This window comes from Microplitis demolitor, chromosome 9 (assembly GCF_026212275.2).
Source record: "Microplitis demolitor isolate Queensland-Clemson2020A chromosome 9, iyMicDemo2.1a, whole genome shotgun sequence".
Taxonomy (NCBI): domain Eukaryota; kingdom Metazoa; phylum Arthropoda; class Insecta; order Hymenoptera; family Braconidae; genus Microplitis; species Microplitis demolitor.
Window position 1 is genome coordinate 7651699 of NC_068553.1, and position 25298 is coordinate 7676996.

The window sequence follows — 25298 nt, forward strand, 5'->3', positions numbered from 1 at the left end:
CAATGTTATAAATAAAATTAAATATCTTACTATTACAGTATTTTACACAGACTTTGTATTTAATTATTCATAATTAACATGCGTTGTATAATTTACAATGCGGTTAATAGATTATTTATATAGTTGTATAAATTTATAAATAACAAATGTTATTGTAATTAAATATCGAAAATAATTAAAATTTCATTTTGTATGAAGTGTACAATTTACCTAATTGATACATCAAGTTTAGGACGTGAGACGATTTACCTGAAGTCGATATTACCATTGAGTGTTGGTAAAAGAAATTTCCTACGATAACCAGCTAAAGGTCAAATTCGAACTCATCCAATTTTTTAAAATTATTATTATGCCACTTAATAATAATAATAATAATAATTTTGTTTAATTACACTGCGGATTTGCTAAATGTTTTTTTTTTAAATTGCAATAATAATTTATACATTTTATTGTTTTTTGTAACTTCCGGTGAAAAACTAGTCATTATAATAAAAATATATTTAATTAAAAATTAAAACTTTAAATTTTATTTTATAATTAAGATTAATCATAATGAACAAGGTATTATACTAAAAATATATTAATTCAATTGATGGAATAAATGAAATATATATTTAAAAACTAGGTATATCGTATTTTATTCACTTAATTCGTATTTCCTCATCTATTTACCTCACTCATACATTTTTTTAGCCACTTGCTCACTTAACCAGTTACTCAATTACATTAAATCATTAATTCTTCAATTAATGGCAGATTATTTTAATTATTATACATAAATTTTAAAAACACAAAAAATAAAATTTAAAAAAGAAAAATTATACTGTCTTAAATTTTATTCATATGAAGGCTTTAAGCTGTGTAAGTGTATAGACGTGTAAAAGAGTAGCTAGTGCAAAAATAATTGAAATAGTGAAAAAAAAAGAAAAGTTAAGGAAGAGTAGAGTAAAAAAGGGGGGAGTGAAAAACGCCAAACAAGGTGAATAATAAAAAAAACGAAATGCTGTGGCACGGGAAAAGCAAAAGACGCGGAAGCCAAAAGGTACAAGCAATCAGGGTTATGGCGGAATATAAAGGAATTGGCGGGAGACGAGACGAAGGAAAAAAGTGACGAGGAACGAGAGGGCAGCACATACGAAGAGATGACAAGTGACGAGGAAAGACATGAGAGAGGTAAAGCAAATGGCGTAAGCGCCGGGATGACCAAGAGAAGGAGGGGAAGGCCGCGCAAATTCAAAAGTACAAATTCAGCGAGTAAAAGAGATTACGGTATGAAAAATGGAGCGTTAGAAAAATTTGTGTTTAGTCAGAGGGATATAATAAAGGCAAAAGCAAAAAAGGTAGAAAACACAGACAATATAAATGAGGTAGGAACAGACTGGTGCAGAGCCGGGTTTCAGCTAGCGAGAACACCGGCAAGAAACAGTAGAGAAAGTCTGCAAATTGAGAAGAATAGCAATGAAGAGGCGAAAGAGTTAGATATAATCGAGACAAGCAATGATAAGATAGACAAACAGAAAGATGAAGTGGGAAAAAAGACAAGGGAACAAGCAAAGCAGACTGGAGTGGCAAATTGGAGTCAAAAGGAGGAAACGAAGCATCGTGAAAAAAATTCAGAGGAAAAGATGTGGCAATTGATCGCAGAGATAGAAGACAGGGTAAAAACAAAAGTTGAAGAAATGATAATGAAATCATTGGAAGAAATAAAGGCATGTACAAGACAAGAAACCTCGAAGATAGGGGCCCAAATAATTAGGAGCAAATGTAAGTGTAAAGAAGACCAAGTGGAAAAGGAAAGAAGACACAGACAGGAAATAGAAAGACTAGAGAAGGAAATTGGTAAAAGAGAACAAAGCATAAAGGAAAAGGACAGAATAATTAAAGAGCTAAGTGAAAAACTAAAAAAGGAGAAAGAAAGTAAGATGAACATACCAAATAAGACAAAAGCAACCGAGGGAAAGGAAGGAAAGCAACACGACAGACGGAGCCACGACACAAAGAGACAAGGAAAGAGTAACAGTGAAGGAAGGCAGGAAAGAGGAGGCTCAAATGTGAAGGAAACAGAAAATGCGTGGGCGAATGAAAGGAATGTTCAAGAAATGAGGGACGGGAGCTTGGAAAATGAGGTGGAAAGATTCGTGAGTGAGGCGAGGAAAAGACAAGATGAGTAGGACAAAACAAATGAAGAATGGAGAAGTCAAGAAGAAGAAAATCTCATTAAAGAAAAGCCAAAAAAAATTAATGGAAATGAGTTGGAGGAAGAACTAAAAGAAAGGAAGCAAAAAAGGTTAAACATACACATATATTATGAAAATGGCCTGTACCGAAGAAAAGAAGACGTAATGGAGGTGATGGAAAGGAGATTGAAAGTCAGAATTGAGCCGATGAGAGTAAAATTCCAGAAAGGAAGACAGATAATAATCGAGAGTGCAAATGAGAAAGAGAAGAGAGACATTTTGGGAAGACGGAAGATAATGAAAGGGACCGGAGTGTGGGTGGGGGAAGAAAAAACGAGTAGAGAGTTAGAAGTCGAGAGGTGGATAAGAAGAAAAGCAAAATGGGAGCAGAGTAATGGCAATGAAACAGAAGTAGAGGGGAAGAAAATAAAAATTGGGGAGGTGTGGTGGTGTTGGAATGAAAAAAAAGGAGAATTGGAATTATGAAAGTGGGCGAATGATGAGAAAAAGGAGTGGAGAGCGGGTACAGAAAGAGATATATAGAGGCCAAGGAGAGGGAGGACCAGAATAAAGGAAGAGAGCAAGAAAATAGAAGGAAAATAATTTTTTGGAATGTTGCAGGTATGAATGAGGTAGAAAAAGCTGCCACAATGATGGAAGAAAACGAGATTGTTGTGCTAGTGGAAACATGGGTAATGGAAGATAAGGTGGCAATAACATGTGAGAGGCTGAGCAAAGAATTCAAATGGTGGGCGAAGCCGGCGACGAGAGAGAAACAGAGAGGAAGAGCGAAGGGAGGTCATATAATTGGGATAAAAAAAAATTGTAAACCAAAATGGGAAGTCAGGGAATGGAAATACGGAATGATGCTGGAAGACAGTAAGGAAAGTGAAAGTATAATCATAGTGTACAACAATGTAGGAATGAGCAAATTAGAAACGGAGCTAAGAAGGCAGATAGAAGAATGTGCGAACAGGGACGAAAGTGTGATGATCATTGGGGACTTTAATGCGAGAATCGGAGAAGAAAACGTAACAGGAGAGGACGAAGGCAGAGTGAGGAAAAAAAGAAAATCGAGAGACAAGATAGTAAACAGCGAAGGAAGAAAATTATTAAAGATGTGTGATGAGTTATGACTTTGCGTGTGGAATGGTAGAGCAAGAGGAGATAAAGGCGGGGAAATAACTTACGTCGGGGGAGACGAAGAGAGCTTAGGATCAGTAATTGATCTAATACTAACGCTGGACAGAGGCGATGAGCAAGAAATAGAGGTAAGAGTGGTGGAAAGAATAGAGTCAGATCATCTACCAGTGTTGGCGAGATATAAGGTAAAGAGAAATGAGGAAGAGAGTAAGGAAGGAAGCTGCATGGCAGAGGAGGAAGAGCAGGAAGAAATTGGAGCAAATAAGCTAATCTGGAAGAAAGAAAAAATTCAGGAGTATGCAGAAGCAACGCACGAAGCACTGACAGAAGCACTAGAGGAAAAAAGCGAGCTTGAGTGGGAGGATATAAAGGAAATAGTAAGAAAAGGGGCTGAAAAAACGGGGATGGTGATGAAAGGAAAGAAGGACAAAGATACAAAGGAGAAAAAAAATCGGTCTGTCGGTTGACCCTGCGGGCCAGCCCCAAAACTTCCCGCTGTCTTCGACCTCAAAGAGCTCGAAAACATTAGTGTAGATATATTTTCGGGCTCTTCGAGCTCAAAAATGCTATCACATGCAATTGTTTTTTTACGATCTTTTCAAGCTCTAACAAGTTACCTGTTATGCTGAAGTTTGAAAATTTAAGAATCGAAAATCATCAATGAAGCGGTTTTTAAAATTTAGTTCTTGATTTTGTTCAGTAAAATAAGTGTACTGAGGAAGAAATCAATGTCGGGGATCAAAATCAAGATTTAAATAAATTTTGACTCATGTAAGAAACAATAAAATACGAAATATCCGATAAAAATATTAAAAACTACGTTTTATCGATTTTTTTGTTAATAATATGATTTAAACTAAAAACCAAGTTCGATGACATTATATGATCGAAAGAAACCATAAAAAAGATGAGTTGGTATGATATCAGGCACATTTTAGTACGTTATATTCTGATTTATCCGGAAAAAATAACAAAATGTTATTTTTTTAACTTTTCAACGCCGATATCTTTTGAACTAATCAATCGATTTTGATCGTTAATGTGGCAATCGGCGCGTTTTATTGAGTTCTAGAGCTGATTCAAATTTGAAATCGATCGCGTCAGTCGTTTCGAAAATATTTAGAAAAAACCGTTTTTCACCATTTCTTTCTCCCGCGATAACTCTCGAACGAATTATCCGATTTTGATGTTTGAGGTGGCAATCGACGCGTTTTATTGAGTACTAGAGCTGATTAGATTTTGAAGTCGATCGTATAAGTCGTTTTTGAGTAATGAATAAAAAACTAAAAAAAAATTTTTTTTTTTTTCGTAATTCGCCAATATTTTCGAGTCTATTCGATCAAATAATCTGAAATTTTCAGGAAAGTTGAAGGCCAACAAGCTCTTTCGATTGCCACCTCAACCATCCAAATCGATTCATTAGTTCAAAAGTTACAAAGAGTTTACACACACACACACACACACACACACACACACACACACACACACACGGACATCATTCTGAAAATAGTCAGAATAGCTTCCTAGGACCTCAAAACGTCGACATCTGATGAAAACTCGATTTTCGAAAATCGGGGTGAAAACAATAACTTCCCGAAATTTTTGAAAATCGTCGATTTTCTTAGCGGGAAGTTCAAAAGTGGTACAATATCGAGTGTAAAAAGAAAAGAGAAGAAGTATGGAAGAATCTCAAAGAATTCATCAAGGATAATAACAACGAAAACAAGAGAAATCTGAAGGAAAGCAGAAAGAAATATAGGGAAACAATCAAAGAGAGCAAGGAAAGGTGGATGATGGAAAGGTGAGAGGAGATAAGTAACGCCAAAGACATGACAAAATGGTGGGAAGCCATAAATAGGTTCAGAGGAAGAAAGAAAAGAGCTACAAGCAACAGCATAAAAGCAAAACAATGGGAAAAGCACTTTAGTGATCTGCTGAATGGGGAAGGTAATGAAGAATCGGATGAGGAAGGAAATGAGCCGTGGAGAGGAGAAGGTAGTAATGAAGGATCAGAGGAGCCGAAGCTCGATGAAAACTTCAGTAGGAGAGAAGTGAAAGCCGCAATAAGAAAGCTCGGGAATCACAAAGCGCCAGGAGAAGACGGGATGGCAGCAGAATTTATAAAGAACAGTGCACCAGATGTCATCGAATGGATAGGCGAAATCATAAATAGAATATGGGACGAAGGAAGTATGCCAGATGGATGGGACACGGCAGTGATAATTCCGATATACAAAGCAGGAGACGAAGAAAGAACAGAAAATTACAGGGGAATTTCGCTTCTAAATACAGGGTACAAGTTATTGACAACGATGATGACGGAGAGGCTAAATAACTGGATAGATTTTGGATAGAAAAAATTTTAAGAGAAAGTCAAGCGGGGCTTAGGAAAAAAAGAGGGACAAGGGACCACATATTTGTATTGAATAGTCTAATAAACAACAAAATGAAGAGGAAGGGAGGAAAATTATGCATTGGGTTCATAGACTTTAGAGCGGCGTTTGACACAGTCAGGAGACCAAAAATGAAGAGAAAGGTATGGTGGAAGGGGGCCAGAGGGAGAATGGACAGAATGATAAGAGAAATATATAAAAAAACATATTGTAAGGTGAAAGTAGGAAAAAGAAGACAGACAAAAAAATTTATAACGAGAAAAGGGGTAAGACAAGGGTGTGCGATGAGCGGAGCGTTATATGGCATAGATATTGATGACCTAGAAAAGACGATGGAAGAGAAGAAGAGAGGAGGGGCAATGATTGGGAATCAACGAATACATGCCATGAAATATGCGGATGATGTGGCGCTAGTTGCGGACACAGAAGAGGAGCTAAGAGGGATGCTTAAAGAGCTGGAAAGATACACAGAAGAGAATAAGATGGAGGTGAACGTGAAAAAAACAAAAATTCTAATATGCAGAAATGGAGGTAGAAAAAAGAAGGGAAAGAAATGGATGTATAAAGGAAGTGAGGTCGAAGAAGTCAAAGAATTTAAATATCTTGGGTACCGTTTCACCACAAGGAATAGCGCAGGGAAACAAAAAAAGGAACTAGCACAAAAAGCACAAAAGGCCACAAATGCAGTATGGGGAGTGATAAAAAGGAGCAAAAGGAACAGCATGAGGGAAAGGATGAATCTAATGAACACTGTGGCAAGAACAGTAGCTTTGTACGGAGTGGAGGTCTGGGGGTGGGAAAAGTCGGAGGAAATAGAGAGGGTACATAGGAGGCTCTGCAAGATGGCATTAGGAGTAAGAAGGGATACACCAGAATATATTTGGAGGGACGAGATGGGAGTAGAAAAGATGGAAGTAATATTAAAAGAAAGAGCAGTAAGATATATGAAGGATTGTATGATGATGGAAAAAGAGAGATGGCCAAGGATAGCACTGAAAGAAGAAATGAGAGGGATTATGAACAGGTGCCCGACGAAATGGGGGAAAATAGTGAAGGTAGCGCTAAAAAAAATGGAATGCGAGGAGGTGATAGAGATGATCTACAGGGATGTGGGAGTAGAGGAAATAGAGGAAAAGATGAATGAGGGCATTAAGAAAATGAGAGAGAACGTGAAAAAGGAGGATGAAGACGCGATAAACAAATCAACGTATAGTACATTGTACAAAAAAATAAGATTAGAGAAAGAAGAAGATAATTACTGGAAAAAAGACAATGTAAGAGGGGAGGACAAGGAGATGTGGGCGAGGATAAGGTGTGGAAATTTGGGACGAGTGGGCAAAAAAGGGTACACGGACTGGAGCTGTAGAGGGTGTGGGAATGAGGAGGAAACGCTGATACACCTACTGAAATGTGAAGGAATACATAAAGAGGTGGAGAAGGAAAAAGAGTTGCTAGAAGAGTGGAGAGGGTTAGAGGATAAAAAAGTAGAAGAAAAGTTGATAGCAACATTAAAAGGAGAGATTGGTATAAAATTATGTACGGTCTTCAAGAGAATTGAAGAAATCTTGAGAGTCAACTCAGGGTTACGGAGCGTGGTGCAAGCGGGATACCAAGACTGTGACGTGCAAAAAATATAAGAAGCCAAAAACAAATAAAGTATAGAAGCTAAAAAGTAAGAAAGAAATAATATGTATAACGAAGTAAATATTTTACCAAATGAAAATATGATATATGTAAAAATTTGTATAAGACTTAAAAGTTGTGCAAATAAAACTATTTTATTAATATTATTTAAAAACTAAATTTTTCAAAACAAAAAAAATTTAGTTTTTTATTAATAATTTAAAAAAGAGATCAACAATTACTTTCCAATTTAACGTTTAACTTATACGGTATCCAATTGTACTAAATAATATTAATAAAATAACAATAATAATTTTTCTTTTCCTTTATTAATAATTTTTTTCATTACACAATAATAGTAACTTTATTCAGTTGCAAATAATTAAGATTTAAACTGAGTTATGATATCACTTGATGTAATTAAGTTAAATAATTAAAAAGAATTAGCGCGTAATAAAATTGGCACCGTCTAAAAATGGCTTTTAAATATTTCCACGAATGAATTTACGATACCAGCACATCTTGAACATCGCAAGTCAGTATTTTCTTCTCGAGTTAGAATTTTTACACAAGGAGAACACCCCAACCAATGATGGCATGGTAAACAAATATTGTTTGTAATATTTTGTAAACAAATGATACAATTTGTGATATGTTCTCCGACTGTGAATTCTGAAAAAAATGTCCGTATGAGAAATAGAAATGATTACTTATCCTATAATTGAGTAAAATTATATTCTACATTATAATATGTCAAGAACAAATCATAATAATTAATTATTTTCTTCATATTTGAAAAGTTTTATGTACTATTACTCCATCTGAACTCTATCTTTTACAGAAGTTACTAAATGTAGTGGATACAAAGATATTAATAAACGAAAAAAAAATGAATAATAATAAAATATAATAAAATGGTAATCCTTGTTGAGATTCCATAATTGTTTAAAATTATTAATTAAGTCATTAATAAAATTGGTTGTAATTATTAATTCATTTACTAAATACTACTTCTTATATGGTTAGCAATATGTATAAGAAATCAATTAATAATACAACTAACAAAACATTTATAATTTATATAAAGTTGAAATTTGTTTTTACCAATTTCAACAGGATCATCTAGTTCAGGTATAAACTCATCCACTTGTTCAATATTCGCCGGTATTGCGTTTTTAAGTGCATCAACAAAGTAACTTATACAATTCAGAAATTGGGAAATACCAAATTGATGATTTTGGTATAGAAACCAAGCACGTTGAATAATAAGATTTTTTAAAATATAATTTCTCCGCAATTCTTGTGTTACTGGATTACCCATTAGTAATGACTCATACTCAATGCGTTTCAACTCTTGTAATATTACAATTTTCTCTAAATTGAAATAAAAAATATTGATGAGCATTTTGATTTCATAAAAGCTTGAAAGTACAATTTACGTAAAATCTATAGAGATAAATGTAAAATTTTGTGCTTGGAACAGAAAACAAGAATAATAAACTTATTTTCTATGATAATAAAGAATAAAAATATGAGCAAAACTAACAATAGTATAATAGAAAAAGATATGAAAACTCAATGCTATATAGCTTTTTTTTAAATGCCCAAAGAAAGTAAGAAGTAAGTGTAGTTGACTACTGGAAGTTTCACAATAACATACATAGAAAAATACAATTACATATCAGAGTTTGAGTAAAAAAAAGAAACATAAAATCATATAGTTATAACAAATTCCCTGATGAATAATAAAAGAAAAAAAAACTTGTCTTTGGATTATTTACATATAATTACGAACTTCATTAGATGCAATTCATAGAATAATAAAGATAAAAAAGCTGTTAAAAAAAAAAGTATAAATAAATTGTACATAATACTCAAAGTAAAGATGTACAAAAATATACTATAAAATGGACGCATATAAAAAGAAAACAATAGTATTTGATGATTTACAGAGATCTTATCAAATATTAAAAAATGTAGAATACAAAACAGCGGAAAAGAAAATAATGCTTACCAATGTAAATAAAACGAAAGTAAGATGACGTACTATTATAAATTATGGTACCTGTAAAATCCCAGATGTTTGGATGGATTCCAAACCTTAAAACTAATACTTTATTATAGGCCTCGGAAAAATTATTCGTGCGAAAGATTATCATAAAAATAGAGTATAGTTCTGGCCTTATTCTTCTAATCCATTGGTTATGAAAATATTTTAAAAAAGACTTAAATAACAAAATTAGCTCTGGTCTAGCTGTACTGACAATCCAGTAAAACGCAGTTTCGATATCATTAGCAGGAAGTAAAGGCAACACTGATAATTTTCGAAAAAACATTCGACTTTCATCGGAATTTTCAAGTATTCTTGCAAGGTTCAACTTTTTCATTCTTTTCATTAAAGCCTACCGGGAAATGAATAAAAAAAAACCTTATTAAAATCGATTAATAATTATTTCATATGACTATATATACAAAATACTACTAAATTAATTTTTACCTGACAAAAATGAAACCAGCATCGAATATGAGTAGCCTCAGGATAGATGAGTCTTATAGCTGAAGCAAGAGCACTTTCAAAATCCGTTGTAATAGTTATCGGACGTAAGTGGGGAACCAAGTCTCTGGCGAAAAACGTAAGCACTGACTCATATGCAGCAGTGTTTTTTTTTTTGCATTAAAACCCAACAAAGTAGGATGACCTATTAAATAAAATTTTTGTATTTACTATTACATGTAAAAATATATGTATTACCCTACGTATATATTAAATAATGATAAATTACAGAGTCCTGAACTAATCCTAAAACAGTTAATAGTTGACGAAATCGCGGCTTTTTTAGAATGACTTTAAACGTGGCATCAATGAAAAATTCTGAGACATTATGTAAATGTCTTAAAAAATCAACATCAGTTTATATTATAGACGTAGAACCATCGTTTGCTTGTAAAGTTATAATTGTGATATTACTCTGGTTACATTGAGTGTACATAGACCATTCTGGCATTTCAATAAGTCTTAAGTATAGCTCTATAGTTTCAGGTATAGGTGGACGTGTTTGTCGTCGCCATTTCAACATTTTTTGGTGCAAATTCACCCATGATACATGGATTGCAGCTTCAGAATGCCTAGTGTAAGCAAAGGAAATTTAAATATTTTGATTCTGATCAATTATTGTGAAAACAATTGAAATTAAAATTTTATAAGTTGTTATTGCCATTTATATATATATATATATATATATATATATATATATATATATATATATATATACGCATCCATGAAAATGTATAGAAGAAATGTAAAATACTTACAATAAACTAACTTCGTCGTAAATAATTCTTAATGATTTAAAGTGTTGCTTTTTGACAGAATCGTATAAACATTTCTCGAAATTATAATTAAGTTCCATTGTATGATCAGGAAGATGATTGTGATTATGAGTCATGATTAGATCATTATTTACAAGCTTCCCACGAAATTTGCAATTTTTGGTTTTCTTATTTTTGCATACTAGGTACCTAAAAGTAAAATATCACGAATTTTAATAATATAAGCAAAAAAAGTAATAGCCCATCGTTATAATAACTAAAACCGAACGGTGAATTTCATAGTAAGTAAATAAAAACATTAAAAATAAACAAAAGTTGATGACAGATTTCCATGTCTATTAAAAATCATTAACCCTAACAGCTCAGCTCAGGAGTTTCTTGATTCCAACATTTCTTCACTCTAGTTCATCATCATTACAGGACAACACAATCCAAAATTTATGACTGAAAAATATCCGATTGGTAAAAAAAATTGTTTTTGAAGTTATAAATTTTGAATTGAATTGTCCTGTAATGATGATGAATTGGAGTAAAAGAAATCTTAGAATCGTGAAATTCTTGAGCTGAGCTGTTCGGGTTAATGATTTTTTAATGAAGCTGAAACGAAATAGTGAGTAGATATGGCAATCTGTCAAGTTGACAGACACTATTAACATCAGAATCTGACTTTAACTTAACTTAAAATATTGGATCAGTTAATGTAAATAAAAATATTACTTACAAATGTTACTTACGTTACATTTTGTTGTACTTCAGAACACATATAAGCATAACCATTAACAATTCTCTCTTCTAATCGGCGGCGTGCGAATGATTTGGCACCGTGATGAAAATATACGTCCGTCATCCTAATTTTTTATAATAAATTGTGATTGTATCAGATTACCTCAAACGATTCTGTCCTCCTATGTATGTATGTATGTAGATAGTCCAAGTCGTATATTCGTTATAAAGTTCGCGTCTTGCGTACGGCTATGAGATATATCTATCATCGTCTTAAGAACAAATTGATGCGATGTTATTCTACTTTACATGGTAACATTATCTACAGAGCTACTGGATATTTCATTTATAGAGGGCAATTTTCAATATTTAAAAACAAAAAACGTCCGCGAAGACGCGTAAGGTCATTGTGATAAAGCGCAATTAGATTTACACCCGATACGTTTGAGGTACGCATAATTTTCGTCTTCTTCTATTTAATTAACTCGTTGTTGCCGTGTAGAAAATATATTTGCTACGTACAAGTTTATACTTGTAATATCTGTTTATACAGGTAATATCTTTAAAATAATTAGAAAAGAATGTAACATAATATTTTATAATATAATATAAATATATATACCCAGACAGGAAAGTACGACGGGCCCAGGCTTGGCTCAGGCTTGGTTCAACTATGTTGAACTCTGGGCCAAGCTTGTAAGCCAGCCTTGTTCCAAGCCTTGGTAGGTCTGGAATGATAACTGGGTGCCAAGCCTGGCTGCCAGCCCTGACCCATGCTTGCTTGCCAGACCTGGCCCAACCTTGGTTGTCAGACTTGACCCATGCTTGGTTGCCAGACTTGGCCCATGCATCGAAAAAACACATAAATTCAATTAAAAAAAAAATTTATTATTATTAAAGTACTAGAGTTTGTGATCGTTAACGTTTAAACTATTTAAGTGAAGTAAATAACGTGAAAAAAACTCGGTGAAAATTCTGCTGGGCTCTGGGCGCGAACTGCCGTCCTTCTGATTGCTGGGTTTGAACGCTGGCTACTGGACGAACCTACTAACGTTCAATTGAAACTTTTATATATGTTCTACTTGTTAATTTTACTACAACCACTTGGTTTTATGAAATATAAAGAGCAATTTAATTTATATTTTCGATTAAGAAAGAAAAAAATAATTTCGTATTATTTATATTATAATTACATAATTTTTTAAAATAAAATTTATTAAATTTAATTGATTATTTATCAAGAACCCAGCTTAATTATCTTACTCTACCACCATAATTCCCAAGTTAGGGTGACTCTCTCGGCTTGGCCAAGGCTAGGTTATCTAGTGTTGGCCGATGTTAGGGTAACCATCCAACGGCCGAGGCTAGGTTATTCAATCTTGGCCCATGTTAGGGTGACTCTAGGGTTGGCCAAAGATAGGGTATTCAGTCTTGGCCCAAGCCTGGGTAATCATTGGAATGGCCAATACTAATTAACCAGTTATGGCCCAGGCATGGGACAGTATAGGTTTGCCAAGACGGGCTTCCCAATAATGTCCCAGGCATGGCCCCGTCGTTCGACTCGGGGGCTTCCTGTATGGGTAGAAGTTATTCATAGCTGGGTCCTAGCTAGGGTCTACCGTGGAAACCCAGAGCTCGTTGAACTAGTTCTGGTTCAAGCTTGGGCCAATATTGAAGAGCTAGAGCAGGGTTACCCATGACTGGGTCTCGTTTGGGGCCAACAGCGGAAAGCCAGCGCTAGGTTGCCCACGACTGGGCCTTAGCTAGGGCCGACACTAGGAAGCCAGAGCTGGGCTTACTAGTTCTGGTTTAATCTCGGGCCAAGGATGGAAAGCCAGCTCTAGGTTGCCCACGACTAGACCTAAGCTAGGGCCGACATTGGGAAGCCAGAGCTAGGTTGCCCAGTCCTGGGCCTTAGCTAGGGCCAACACTGGGGAGCCAGAGCTGGGTTACCAAGAGCTAGATTATTGTTGTCAACTAGAAAACTACATCGCCTGTGGACCTTGTTCGATGAAGAAAGAATAAACGATGACACGTTTTTGTCGATTTCATCCGATCTCCTTAATGAATGTGTTGGAGATCTTTTATTCAACGGAGTCGAGAATGTTCAAAATTTCCAAGTTTTCCGCAACATTCATGAACAAGATCATCGTATAATATTTTATTTATAAACTCAACTTTACAAAATATTATTTTAGTATCTATAAGTAATACTTTTAATTTTTTACAGAAAATTTGGAGCATCTGAATGACTTTGTACCTGATATGGGACCACTGATTCTAAGAGAAATAAGAATTAATGAACTGAGATTGCCACAAAGGCATAATTTGAGAGCAGCTGGTGATGATGGTAATGAAGGGGTTCAAAGAGCATTGGAAAATCTGGAAGCAGTTGCTGAAAATATTGATGCTGCTGAAATGAACCGTAATGTTGAAGATGTTGGTGCTGTTCAAGATATTGGACGTAACGAGAATGCTGCTGCTGCAGACCACAGGGCTGTTGGAATGAACCATAATGTTGATGTTGATGCTGTTGAAGATATTGGACGTAATGAGGATGCTGCTGCTGCAGATCACAGGGCTGCTGAAATGAACCGTAATGTCGAAGATATTGATGCTGTTGAAGACATTGGACGCAATGAGAATGCTGCTGCTGCAGACCAGAGGGCTGCAGGAGCTGTGGAGAACATAGAGGCTGCTGAAAATATTCCAGGTAGTGATCAAACCGCTCATATTTACGTTTATATTATTATTTAAATACATGTAGAGATTAATAGAAGTTAAAAATGATTATTTATATCTTCTTCATGTTTTAGTTCGAGTTTTCTATGTTCCTGGCAACATTTGTTTAATTTGTGCCGATAATAACATTCAACAATGCTTCGTACCTTGTGGTCATCAAGTAGCGTGCAATGCGTGCATTGAAAATATGCATACCTCTGCAGTTGCTGAGGGAAGATTATTATTGTGCCCTATATGCAGAGGAAGTATTCTCATAGTGCAACCCGCTGCAGCAGCTTAACTGCAACAATATCTTCAAATTATCTAAAATTATTATTTTTAATAACTTATTTTAATTATTATTTTCACTGCTTTGCTAAAACAAAAAAAAAATTTACAATTTTTTCTATTAAGTAACTTTTGCTAGTAATTATAAGCTCATTAACATATATGATTCAATCAGATTTTTGATTTAAAGCTGCTTCTGAAGTTGCAGATTTTTTTGTTATAAAAACAAATCTAAATTTTTCTAAAAAAGTTTGTCGACATATATTGTTTTTTTTATCTCTTTAGATAATTAATCTTAAAACTTATTGACTCTGAATTCTTTTTAATTATTTAACTTAATTACATTAAGTGATATAACTCAGTTTAAATCTCAATTATTTGCAACTGAATAAAGTTACTATTATTGTGTAATGAAAAAAATTATTAATAAAGGAAAAGAAAAATTATTATTGTTATTTTATTAATATTATTTAGTACAATTGGATACCGTATAAGTTAAACGTTAAATTGGAAAGTAATTGTTGATCTCTTTTTTAAATTATTAATAAAAAACTAAATTTTTTTTGTTTTGAAAAATTTAGTTTTTAAATATATATTTCATTTATTCCATCGAATTAATATATTTTTAGTATAATACCTTGTTTATTATGATTAATCTTAATTATAAAATAAAATTTAAAGTTTTAATTTTCAATTAAATATATTTTTATTATAATGACTAGTTTTTCACCGGAAGTTACAAAAAACAATAAAATGTATAAATTATTATTGCAATTTAAAAAAAAAACATTTAGCAAATCCGCAGTGTAATTAAACAAAATTATTATTATTATTATTGTTATTATTATTATTATTATTATTATTAAGTGGCATAATAATAATTTTAAAAAATTGGATGAGTTCGAATTTGACATTTAGCTGGTTATCGTAGGAAATTTCTTTTACCAACACTCAATGGTAATATCGACTTCAGGTAAATCGTCTCACGTCCTAAGCTTCCCTGATAACACGAGTTGATCGAGAAAAAGTTGGTCATTCATTAGTTTCCGACCAACTTGACGACAAGTTATCGACAACTTCAGCTTTTGCAACTTTTGGCTACAAGTTACCGCCAACTTTCTGAAAAAGTTAGCGCCAGTATGGAGCCGCAACTGGAATGCAAGTTTCTGAGGAAATTGAAAGGAAACTTACCGTCAACTTATGATTTCCAACTTTTGCAAGCAACTTTTGCCACCAACTTTCTCAGAAAGTGATAGTCAACTTTTTAGATTTACAACTTTTGCCACCAACTTTCTCAGAAAATGTCCATCAACTATTGGAGGTACCAACTGTTGGCGATCAACTTGGTTCCAGTTGCGGCTGCAAGTTTCTCGTCAGTTTCTCGCCAACTTGGCTATCAGGGAATTGATGTATCAATTAAGTAAATTGTACACTTTATACAAAATGAAATTTTAATTATTTACGATATTTAATTACAATAACATTTGTTATTTATGAATTTATACAACTATATAAATAATCTATTAACCGCATTGTAAATTATACAACGCATGTTAATTATGAATAATTAAAAACAAAGTCTGTGTAAAATACTGTAATAGTAAGATATTTAATTTTATTTATAACATTGGTAACATGTACGTTCGGATCTCTCATATTGCCCCTATTCAGAATCACCTGAATTCACAATCATCTTTATTCCATTATTTTGTATGGACGAAATAAAAAATGAATGAAATATGAAAATAAAATAAAATCAATAGCGATAACTTTGAAATTAAAGAATTAAATATACTTATTAAATGAAATACTATTGTAAATTACATTAAATTTGAATAAATAAAATATAATTGATTTAACCGAAATAAAATTTTTTTAATTAATTTATTACGATAAATATTATTTTAATATGATCTAATAGATAATAAATAACTATAAGCGATGATTATAAATTTATTTTATTCATAATATGATAGCAGTAATACAAAATTTTTCAGAACATATAATCTGCACAGAATATAAAATAGTTTACCAATTCAAATGAGTAAAAATACGATTAATTGATTGATTAACTCTAGTCTCTAGCAATTATCAAAATTACACCAGTACATGAACAAATATGTATTCGAGTAACTTTACTTTTATAATAAATTGTACCTTAACTTTAGAAAATGCTGGAGATTATTGTTAAATCAATTAATTGATCCTAACATATATATATATATATATATATATATATATATATATATATATATATATATATATATATATATATATATATATAATTGATATATATATATATATATACATCAATTTCAAAGTTATCGCTATTGATTTTATTTAATTTTCATATTTCGTTCATTTTTTATTTTGTCCATACAAAATAATGGAATAAAGATGATTGTGAATTCAGGTGATTCTGAATAAGCATGAGGTGAATTCATATTTTTATCAACATAGATGTCACTAGAAGTATAGACTGATGAATAAAGTTGTTGTTGAATTTACATGTCGACGAATAAAGATGTCTGCGTACCATTTGAGTAGAGATGTTTAGAATGGTGTTGTATCTGTCCCGTCAAATTGAATTGAAGTTACAGACAATCTACTGTCAACTTAACCATAACTGGTTGCTCTCAAACATTTGCTTTTAAGTTGGCTCTAGAATACGACCGTAGCTTGAACTTATGACTTGCGATTATGATGTCAGGGTAGAAGTTGGAGGCAGATTTGCGGTTAAATTTCTGTCAATTTACTTCTAATTTGACAGAAAGTGCGTCAGTTTTAGCAGTAAGCTTGACGTCAAATGGTTTCCTAATAATCATTCAGCTTGAAATTGAAAGTCATTTGACATTGAAATAACCTCAAATTCGCTGCCTGAATTCGCTGTCAATTTGACAACAAGAGTTGGAAAGAAAAATTTGCTGTTAATTTTTCCTCAATTTGGAGGTAACTTTTTACTAGAAAAAAAAAGTCGGTAATCGGTATCGTTTATCTTACCATTTCAGAAAGTAAGCAAATTTATACATAAAAATGTTTACAATTTGGCAGTAAAAAAAATTACTTTACAATAAGTCAAATCAACCATAGATTGATATAAAAATTTGCTTGAAAATTGGCGATTGCTTTCTTCTAGTCAACTTTTGAAGTGAATTTGCATTCCTATCTGGGTAGTAAATTTACGTCAAATTGTATAGCAAGATTTATACAAATTTATGAGTCTGAATGTAGCAGACATCAGACAAATTTAAAATTATTGATAAATCGAATAAATATTTATACTAAACTAAAATTTTTAAAAAATACGTATTTAAAAAACTTTGAAATTAATAAGTGCATTTTTTGTAAATATTATTTTATTAATTATTTACTCTATTTATTAATAATTTTAAATTTATCTGTCTGCTACATTCACACTCATTACAACTTATCGTAAAAACCGGAAAAGTCCGAAGTTGACGGATATTTGACGAAAAATTCAAAGAAACTTTTGTAAAGCAAATTTTTGCTAAAGCAAACTATGCTATTAGGGTTACCGCAGCGAGATTCTGGCGGTCTATACAACTAAACAAATTTCTCACCTATGAGAGAGCATTAAACAGTAGCTCACACGAATGGCGGAAAAATACGACATCAAAATTACAGGACAGATGAAAACCGTAAATATTCGAATCAGTGCTGCCAGAACGTGTGATATTTTTACCCTCTCCTGCCATTACACTCAATGCTATTTCACTTCAGGAGGGGATAAAAATATCGCACGTTCTGGCAGCACTGATTCGAATCATTATTTATGTATTATATTAGTCCGAATATACTGACACGCGTAAAAAATAGTATAGTCTCATTATAGCATTTGACAATTGATGTTTTATTTCAGTTTTAAATATTTTTTTAGATTATCATAGATTGTGTACAGGTTTTGAAATGCTATGCTTCTACGTACGTAAAGCGTAAATGCTTGTATCAACGTAATATGAAAATCAAACTATTGATATATTAAAAAATTTTAGGTAACTTTCATGCCTCTGTAAAAAAAAATTCTATCAACTATTAAAATATTATCGAAAAGAACAGAATTGTTAATAAAATGACAGAAAAACGTCATGAAATTAAAATGGATAACAGGTGTCGTATTTGTTTAAATGACAGTAACGGTATGATAGATATCTTTATACCTGAAATATTGATGAAATTAAAAGAATTAACAGCGTCAATATCTATTATCGTAAGTGTTATGTATAATAATATGTATTAGCACTACTTTAATTTAAAATTTAAATCTTAAATATTTTAGATTGAAGACAATGATAATTTACCAAAAAACATTTGTCACATTTGTCTCTATAAATTAGATATGTGCCATGAGTTTAAACAACAATTATTAAATTCAAATAAATTGTTAATGGATCTATTAAAGCGTCGTGATTTGTCTAATGTTGAGGTAATTATTTTTCAACTTCTCACTGAAAATATTTAATTAGCAAAAAACTTTCCGATTACTTGTTTTTTTTTTATAGCAAAACACTGTTGTAATCAATATGAATGACGGTGAAGACCTTATAAGTGATTATGACATAACACAATTGGACAATGCATCACCACAAATCGATTGCCAATTACTTGAAGCATCTACATCTGCGGTTATAAATAATGAAAACTTTAAAAACGAGAGTCAGTCAATATTCGCATCGACAATGATGAAAAATAAAGTAGGAAATACCTCTGAAGGACAACAAACTAAATTGTCACCGATGAAAACTCGACAGCTCGGAGTACGACGTACTAATGAACAACGAATGGCATCAACTCAACGTTGGGTAGCTCGAAAGCGAGCATTATTAGCTGCTACTGGTGAAAATGATTCGGATACAGACTCTGTAAATTCTGATGCAACGTTAAAATTATTGCCGTTAAAAAAACCGCGTAAATCTCTTCATTACATTGACAATGAAAATAATCAGTTTAAATCGCAATCTGTGCAGTCTGAATTAGTAATGGGTGATGCTATATTTGTTGTAACATCAACATTATGCTTATCTGAATCACCATATTTTAATCAGTTTTCCAATAATATTAAACTATCGTTAAATCGTAAAAATAATATTGTAACTCATGAACAACAAAACATGGACATAATAAATGCTCTGCAACTTCGTCGCATTAACTCATCTAATAAAGATTTAATGTATGATAGAAAATTTTTAGAGCGATGTTTGAATATTGAAGTTGAAGGTACTGAATTAGAAACACTACAACGTGTACAGTTTGAACTAGCATCATTCATCGAAAGTGATATAAAAAAAAAATTGATTGATGAAAATGATCTTTGTGAAAGTACTGATAAAACAGATATTAAACTACAAAATTCACTTCAATCTTTAGAACAACAGTTGAAAATAATCATTGAGAAAGCTATTAAAAAAAATTTATATAGATCTCAAGGAATTAAATGTGGGACAATAAATCAAACTACTGAATTTCATAGCAATAAAACGTTTCCTGCTGCATTTATTAAAGCTGCTATGAATTCACAAATTTTCCAACCAAAAGTTGTCTTGAATCGGCTTGACTTAAAATTTAACACTTTTGAAGAAAACAATAAAAATATGTACAAGTTATCAAAACAACCGTTAACAGATTTTAGTTCCTCCGAAAATCAAGTATCAAATAATAAGAGTAATGACCGTAACTATGAAACCAACACTGAAATATTAAAAACTTACAACAGAAGTATAAAAAAATTGGAAAGACATAGTAGTGAAGTAATTAATCTACATAACGATAATTTATTCGAAAAAAGACATATTTGTGGAGCTTGTGGTATGTCATTTAATAGTAAATTACAAGTAGAAGAGCATTTTATTGTTCATAATAAAAAACAAATGCTTTTACAAAAATCTAAGAAAAAAATGATGCGGTGTAAAAAATGTCATCAAATTGTAGAAGCTGATTTTGTTAAAACGCACATTTGTGAATCATTACTATCTAAACATTATTTCAAATGTCATAAATGTAAGACTGTATTTCTTACTAAAGACTTATTGTTAAAGCACCAAAAAGTTCATCAAATTAATTCAAAAGGTATGAATGTTTTGAATGCGGCATCAAAAAGTCCTTATTCATGCTTTATTTGTGACAAAAAATTTACAGATGATGACTTATTAAAGGAACATTTACAAAATCATTGTGATGACGTCAGTGAAGAACATAATACCATTGGTAATGATGAAAAAATGTATCAATGTGCTATTTGTGGTCATGCGTTAGATACAGAAGATAAACTAGAAAATCACGTTGAACAACATTTATTTGATGATGCAGATGATAATCCAAGTTTGATAACTATAGATCAAACTAGTAACACAAAAAATTCAAATAAAATTCAACCTGATTTAATACATTCATGTTTTCAGTGTGATCAAAAGTTTGATACAAATGTAAAATTAGCGTTGCATATGCAAGTACACGAGGAAGAAGAGGCAATTATTAAATGGCAACAGGATGGTTTTCAAATGCAAAATAATTATTATAGATGCACTATTTGTGACAATCCTTTCCATAATAAACAAGAGCTAGATGATCATTTAAATCTTCACAATAATGCTTCCTGTACTTGTATACTATGTGATCGACCTTTTCTGACTTTGGCTGAACTCCAAAATCATGTTGATACTCACTAATTTTGTAAGACTTTATTTATATAAAAACTACTGTTATTTTAGTATACTATTTCATACTTAACTGATTAATCAATGTATAGTATGTTACTGTTTTGTTGACACTGAAAATAAAATGTTAATCAAAAATTAACTATGGATTACTGGTATGAAATAAACCAATAGAATTGAAAATTCCATGCAAAAAGGTATAAGTTTATGAATGCAATAATTTTTGTATTAAGTTTTTTAGTATATTGAGAATCATCATATATTTCATAAATAATTTTATTTCTACATTTAAGATTTTACAGTTTGATATTTTCATTCTTTGGTAATTGTATAAAATCCAGATTCGGCCTGATTTTATCCAGCATAAATCCAATTTTATAGATATTGCTATGAAAAAAGGTTTTTCAGCAAGTACACCACTCTCATTATAAAGTAAAATCGGTCGGTAGAAGAAAGATTTTCGAGAATTCGGGTTTGCTCACTATCAGGTTCGACAACGTTTTTCATCAGACTCTACCATATGGCTATGATGTTTTGTTTAGTAAAAGAGAGATTTCAGGGAGGTAATTTCAATAAAAAAAAAAAAAAAAATAGATTTACGTGTACTCATGGACGTGCGTTAGAAGTTATACTTCTATGACAAAATTAAAAATATTTCTTTATTTGCATACAAATAATTTATTGCCACAAAATGGTGAAAAATTGAAGTGTCATCCTTGATTACAAGAAATGATTCAAAACAATTTAGAACGATTCAATTTTACATTTTACTACTATATAGATATACATTCATCATTGAGTGAACTGTTTTGTTTAATGAGAGATCCTAAATACAGTTGATACGATTCAAATCCTATCAAATAATTAAAAGGTAAAATCATTTGATAGTTGTAAATGATGATGGTAAAAATTTTATTACAAACTTTTCAAGCGCTCCGATATAATTAAGATTAATCATCCGTACTCTCATAATCTGAATCAGTGAATTTTTACTGATTATCAATGAATATTAACTGATGTAAATAGTCCCAAGTATATCATTGCAAATTAGTAAAATGTTACTGATTCAATTAGTAAAAATAGATTTACTATTAGAATCAGTAAAATGTTACCGATTCAATCAGTGAAAATCGCTTCATTATTCTAATAAATAAAATTGTTACTGAATAAAATAGTGATCGTAACATATAATATTAGTCATAACTAGTGATTCAGTTTTTGATGCGGAGAAAAATCAGTATTTATTGATTAATGCACATTAAAAAATACAAATATTTATATCATGATCATATAGTAAGCCGTTAATGAAAATAAAATCAACATATACGAGTTTTTCGATCAAATACGTTCTTCATTCTGTAACCAAGTGGTATTTCTTCAGGCTCTACATATTCACTGCATTCTTTAGATACATTGATTTAAATTCTTTAAGGAGGTTCCTCGGATAATCACTTTTCTTACAATATCTTTCAATTTTTAAATACAAATACTTTGAAGTGTCCTGTATACGTAGGAATTTTTTAAAATAGTTCTTGCGGTACTAAATTTTGAAATATTAACAATTAAAAATCGTACATTTAACAACATGCATTCCTTATGTTGACCATAGTTAGAGTGAGCATTTTATGAAATAACAATCATACTTTTCTTACAACATTTTTTTAAAAGCTGAAAATTATTAATTCAATTTATAAGAAGTAATTTTTTTCAATAAAAACATAAACGAGCGGTATTCATTTTTTTGTAATTAATTTTTAAAGTTTGTTACTTTTAATGATTTTCAAGCTTTCTCCTATAACCTGACAAGTGAGAGATAGTGACTTGGCAACGTTGCAGTGCGCGGAGAGTTTAAAACACAGAGGAAGCCCAACAGATTATAATAATTATAAATTATTTTTCAAATTTAAAATTTTTTAAATTTAATCGCGAAGTCATTATTATTTATTATTTGTTGTCTCCAACTATGTATAACCTCGAAATTATTCAAAACACTTTCTACAACACATGTCCAAGGGGAAAAATATTCTAAGTTAGAATTAGTCTTGGGTAGTTCGCGAACGACCTAGGTCGGAAGAGCGCTCCTTTAGGTGAACTATGCGAACTAGTTCGTCGATGATCTCGCTCTTAGTTCTTTTTATATTTTTTTTAGCGTCGGTTTAACTAGACACTGGCGCTATGTGACCAACCGAGTTATTTACTTTTTCTGTGCGCGCCTTGATATTGCGAGAGACTATTTTTATATATTAGATCATTACTCAACGAGACTAGCTGTTGACTAATGATTAATATAAATTATTGAATTTTTTCATTTTTACTTAAGTAAAAGATTTGATGTGCTATAAAAAAATGTCAACTTTAATTGTAATAATTAGCATTTTTTAAGTATTGTAATATAATTACGCATTATACTAGAAACGAGACTAGCTGTTGACTAATTATTAATATAAATTCTTTTATTTTTTCATTCTTATTTAAATAAAAAATTTTATGTTCCATAAATAAACAGAACCAGCATTAATCATAAATATATTTTTTTCCTATTTATTGTTTTTATTAAATTATTTAAACAAAAGAACTAATGAACTAAAAGAACGAACTAGTTCGCCATTGGATTATGAACTAAATTGAGCGCTCTCAGTGGTGACCGATTAGGCCCAAGACTAGTTAGAATGCAACGTAGCTAAGTCTGAAAAAAGACGCAATGGGATCATTTTTTTACTTCTGCGCATATAAGAGGATGCGCAAAAGCGTAGTGTATTTCAAACCAGTGCAGCCAGAACGCGGACGAAAATTCCCCCTTTTTCGCACCATTTTAGCATCACTTACAGCTTAAACAGTGCTTGGGAAGGGGAACTTTTCGTCCGCGATCTGGCTGCACTGTCTCAAACACTTCTTATTGTAGTTAGAATGTTTCACACGGGAGAAATCTTTCTAAACATTGCGAACTACTGCTACCGATGAACCTCCTTAATCCATCAAATGGGTTGTGAAAGTCAAATTTATTAAATAAGTCTTCCATTTCAATATCGTCAAGTTATTGTCTGTTAAATTATATTAATTTTCCATTAAAAATGATTATAAACATTTATCTGAAACAATAATATTTATTTAAGAACATGAAATAATTAATAAGACAATTTCAGGTTATGCATTACCTAAGATGTAAATCAACTGCATGCACAAAAATATTTCAGAATTATTTTACTCATATTCAATTGAGACAAATAAATAAGTTTCATTATAGTATATAAATTATGAATTAACTTTAGTTTGTTAAAATATTTTAAACTTACCGTAATAATAGTGTTATATAAACAATAATCTTTGATTTTAACAGGCAAACAACCTCTGTCTAACCTACAAGCTCCCAAGTATAGATGGCACTCATTACTGCCGTGAGGATAAACGCTAAATTCACTGATTTTAGTAAATTGGGGTGCCATCTTTTCGTCCTAACAACCAGTTCTTTCGAGTCGAAAAGTATTTCGATTGAATATTATTTCCGGTATAGTTAAGAGTCAAATGATGTTAATAATGACTGTATTTATTTCTAGTGGATGTTTGAGACAGATTTGTATTTAGTCAGTTGCATTTAATGTTGTTTCCTTTAAATACAGATGGCTGATAGTAACAGTACGAGATGGTGACTTAGTAATGTAGAAAGATGTCAAATTATGAACAGTTGTACATCGAACTGATGTTATGTATTTGCATACAGTGATTAAGTCGGACATAAAATGTTACATGTGTATTTGTTGCTATCATGAAAAATAGTCACTAATCTATTAAAAAAACGATAATTTAATGCATTAGTATTTTATACTTTTTTTAAAATGAGTCAAATAAATTGCGAGCAGTTTGCTGATAATGCCAGTTGAATTTTTGTCTAGCCTTATTTAAGTTTACAATAATTTCGAGTCAGCGATTGTATGTTGCCAACATACTTGGTAGCATCGAAAGTTGTAGCAAGTGGAGGTTTATGCTCGTGCGATTTAGTGGTAGCAGTATATTATACCAAATTAACTTTATACTAGAGTATACAGCGGTACCAACTTTTTTAATTTTTATATCTCTGAAGGTAAGGTAGATCTCGAAAGGTAACTCTAACATTATACGCGGGTAGGGATCGGAATAAGAAAATTTAAATTCATATAAAATTTCTATTAAAACATTTATTAACAAAAATAAAGACATTAAAATTTACGACTATCATTAAAGATTGTTATTTT

At 31.6% G+C, this 25298-nt stretch overlaps 2 protein-coding genes and 1 long non-coding RNA gene across 5 annotated transcripts; 1 reads left to right on the plus strand and 2 right to left on the minus strand.

Annotated features, from left to right (window-relative positions):
• Positions 1 to 7646: 7646 nt before the first annotated feature.
• Positions 7647 to 9936, minus strand: LOC103576512 (uncharacterized). Its single transcript, XM_053741911.1, has 4 exons — positions 9834 to 9936; positions 9402 to 9738; positions 8441 to 8710; positions 7647 to 8008 (listed from the first exon to the last, which is right to left on the minus strand). Exons 2-4 carry the CDS (start codon positions 9730 to 9732, stop codon positions 7806 to 7808), a joined length of 804 nt encoding a protein of 267 aa, XP_053597886.1. The 5' UTR covers positions 9733 to 9738; positions 9834 to 9936; the 3' UTR covers positions 7647 to 7805.
• An 8246-nt stretch (positions 9937 to 18182) lies between these two features.
• LOC103572061 (zinc finger protein 37) lies at positions 18183 to 21211 on the plus strand. Of its 3 annotated transcripts, none has more exons than XM_008550455.3 (4): positions 18183 to 18626; positions 18696 to 18842; positions 18919 to 20482; positions 20552 to 21211. In XM_008550455.3, the coding sequence occupies exons 1-4, from the start codon at positions 18489 to 18491 to the stop codon at positions 21079 to 21081; spliced, it is 2379 nt and encodes a 792-aa protein (XP_008548677.1). In that variant the 5' UTR covers positions 18183 to 18488; the 3' UTR covers positions 21082 to 21211. The 3 variants fall into 3 exon arrangements, with proteins under 3 accessions (XP_008548677.1, XP_053597890.1, XP_008548676.1); XM_053741915.1 differs by having other exon boundaries at positions 18183 to 18340; positions 18412 to 18626; positions 18919 to 21211; XM_008550454.3 differs by having other exon boundaries at positions 18919 to 21211.
• A 1068-nt stretch (positions 21212 to 22279) lies between these two features.
• LOC128668606 (uncharacterized) lies at positions 22280 to 25083 on the minus strand. The gene is made up of 2 exons (XR_008404250.1): positions 24363 to 25083; positions 22280 to 24158 (listed from the first exon to the last, which is right to left on the minus strand). It is a non-coding gene; the product is annotated as an uncharacterized LOC128668606 (long non-coding RNA).
• Between the last annotated feature and the right edge of the window lie 215 nt (positions 25084 to 25298).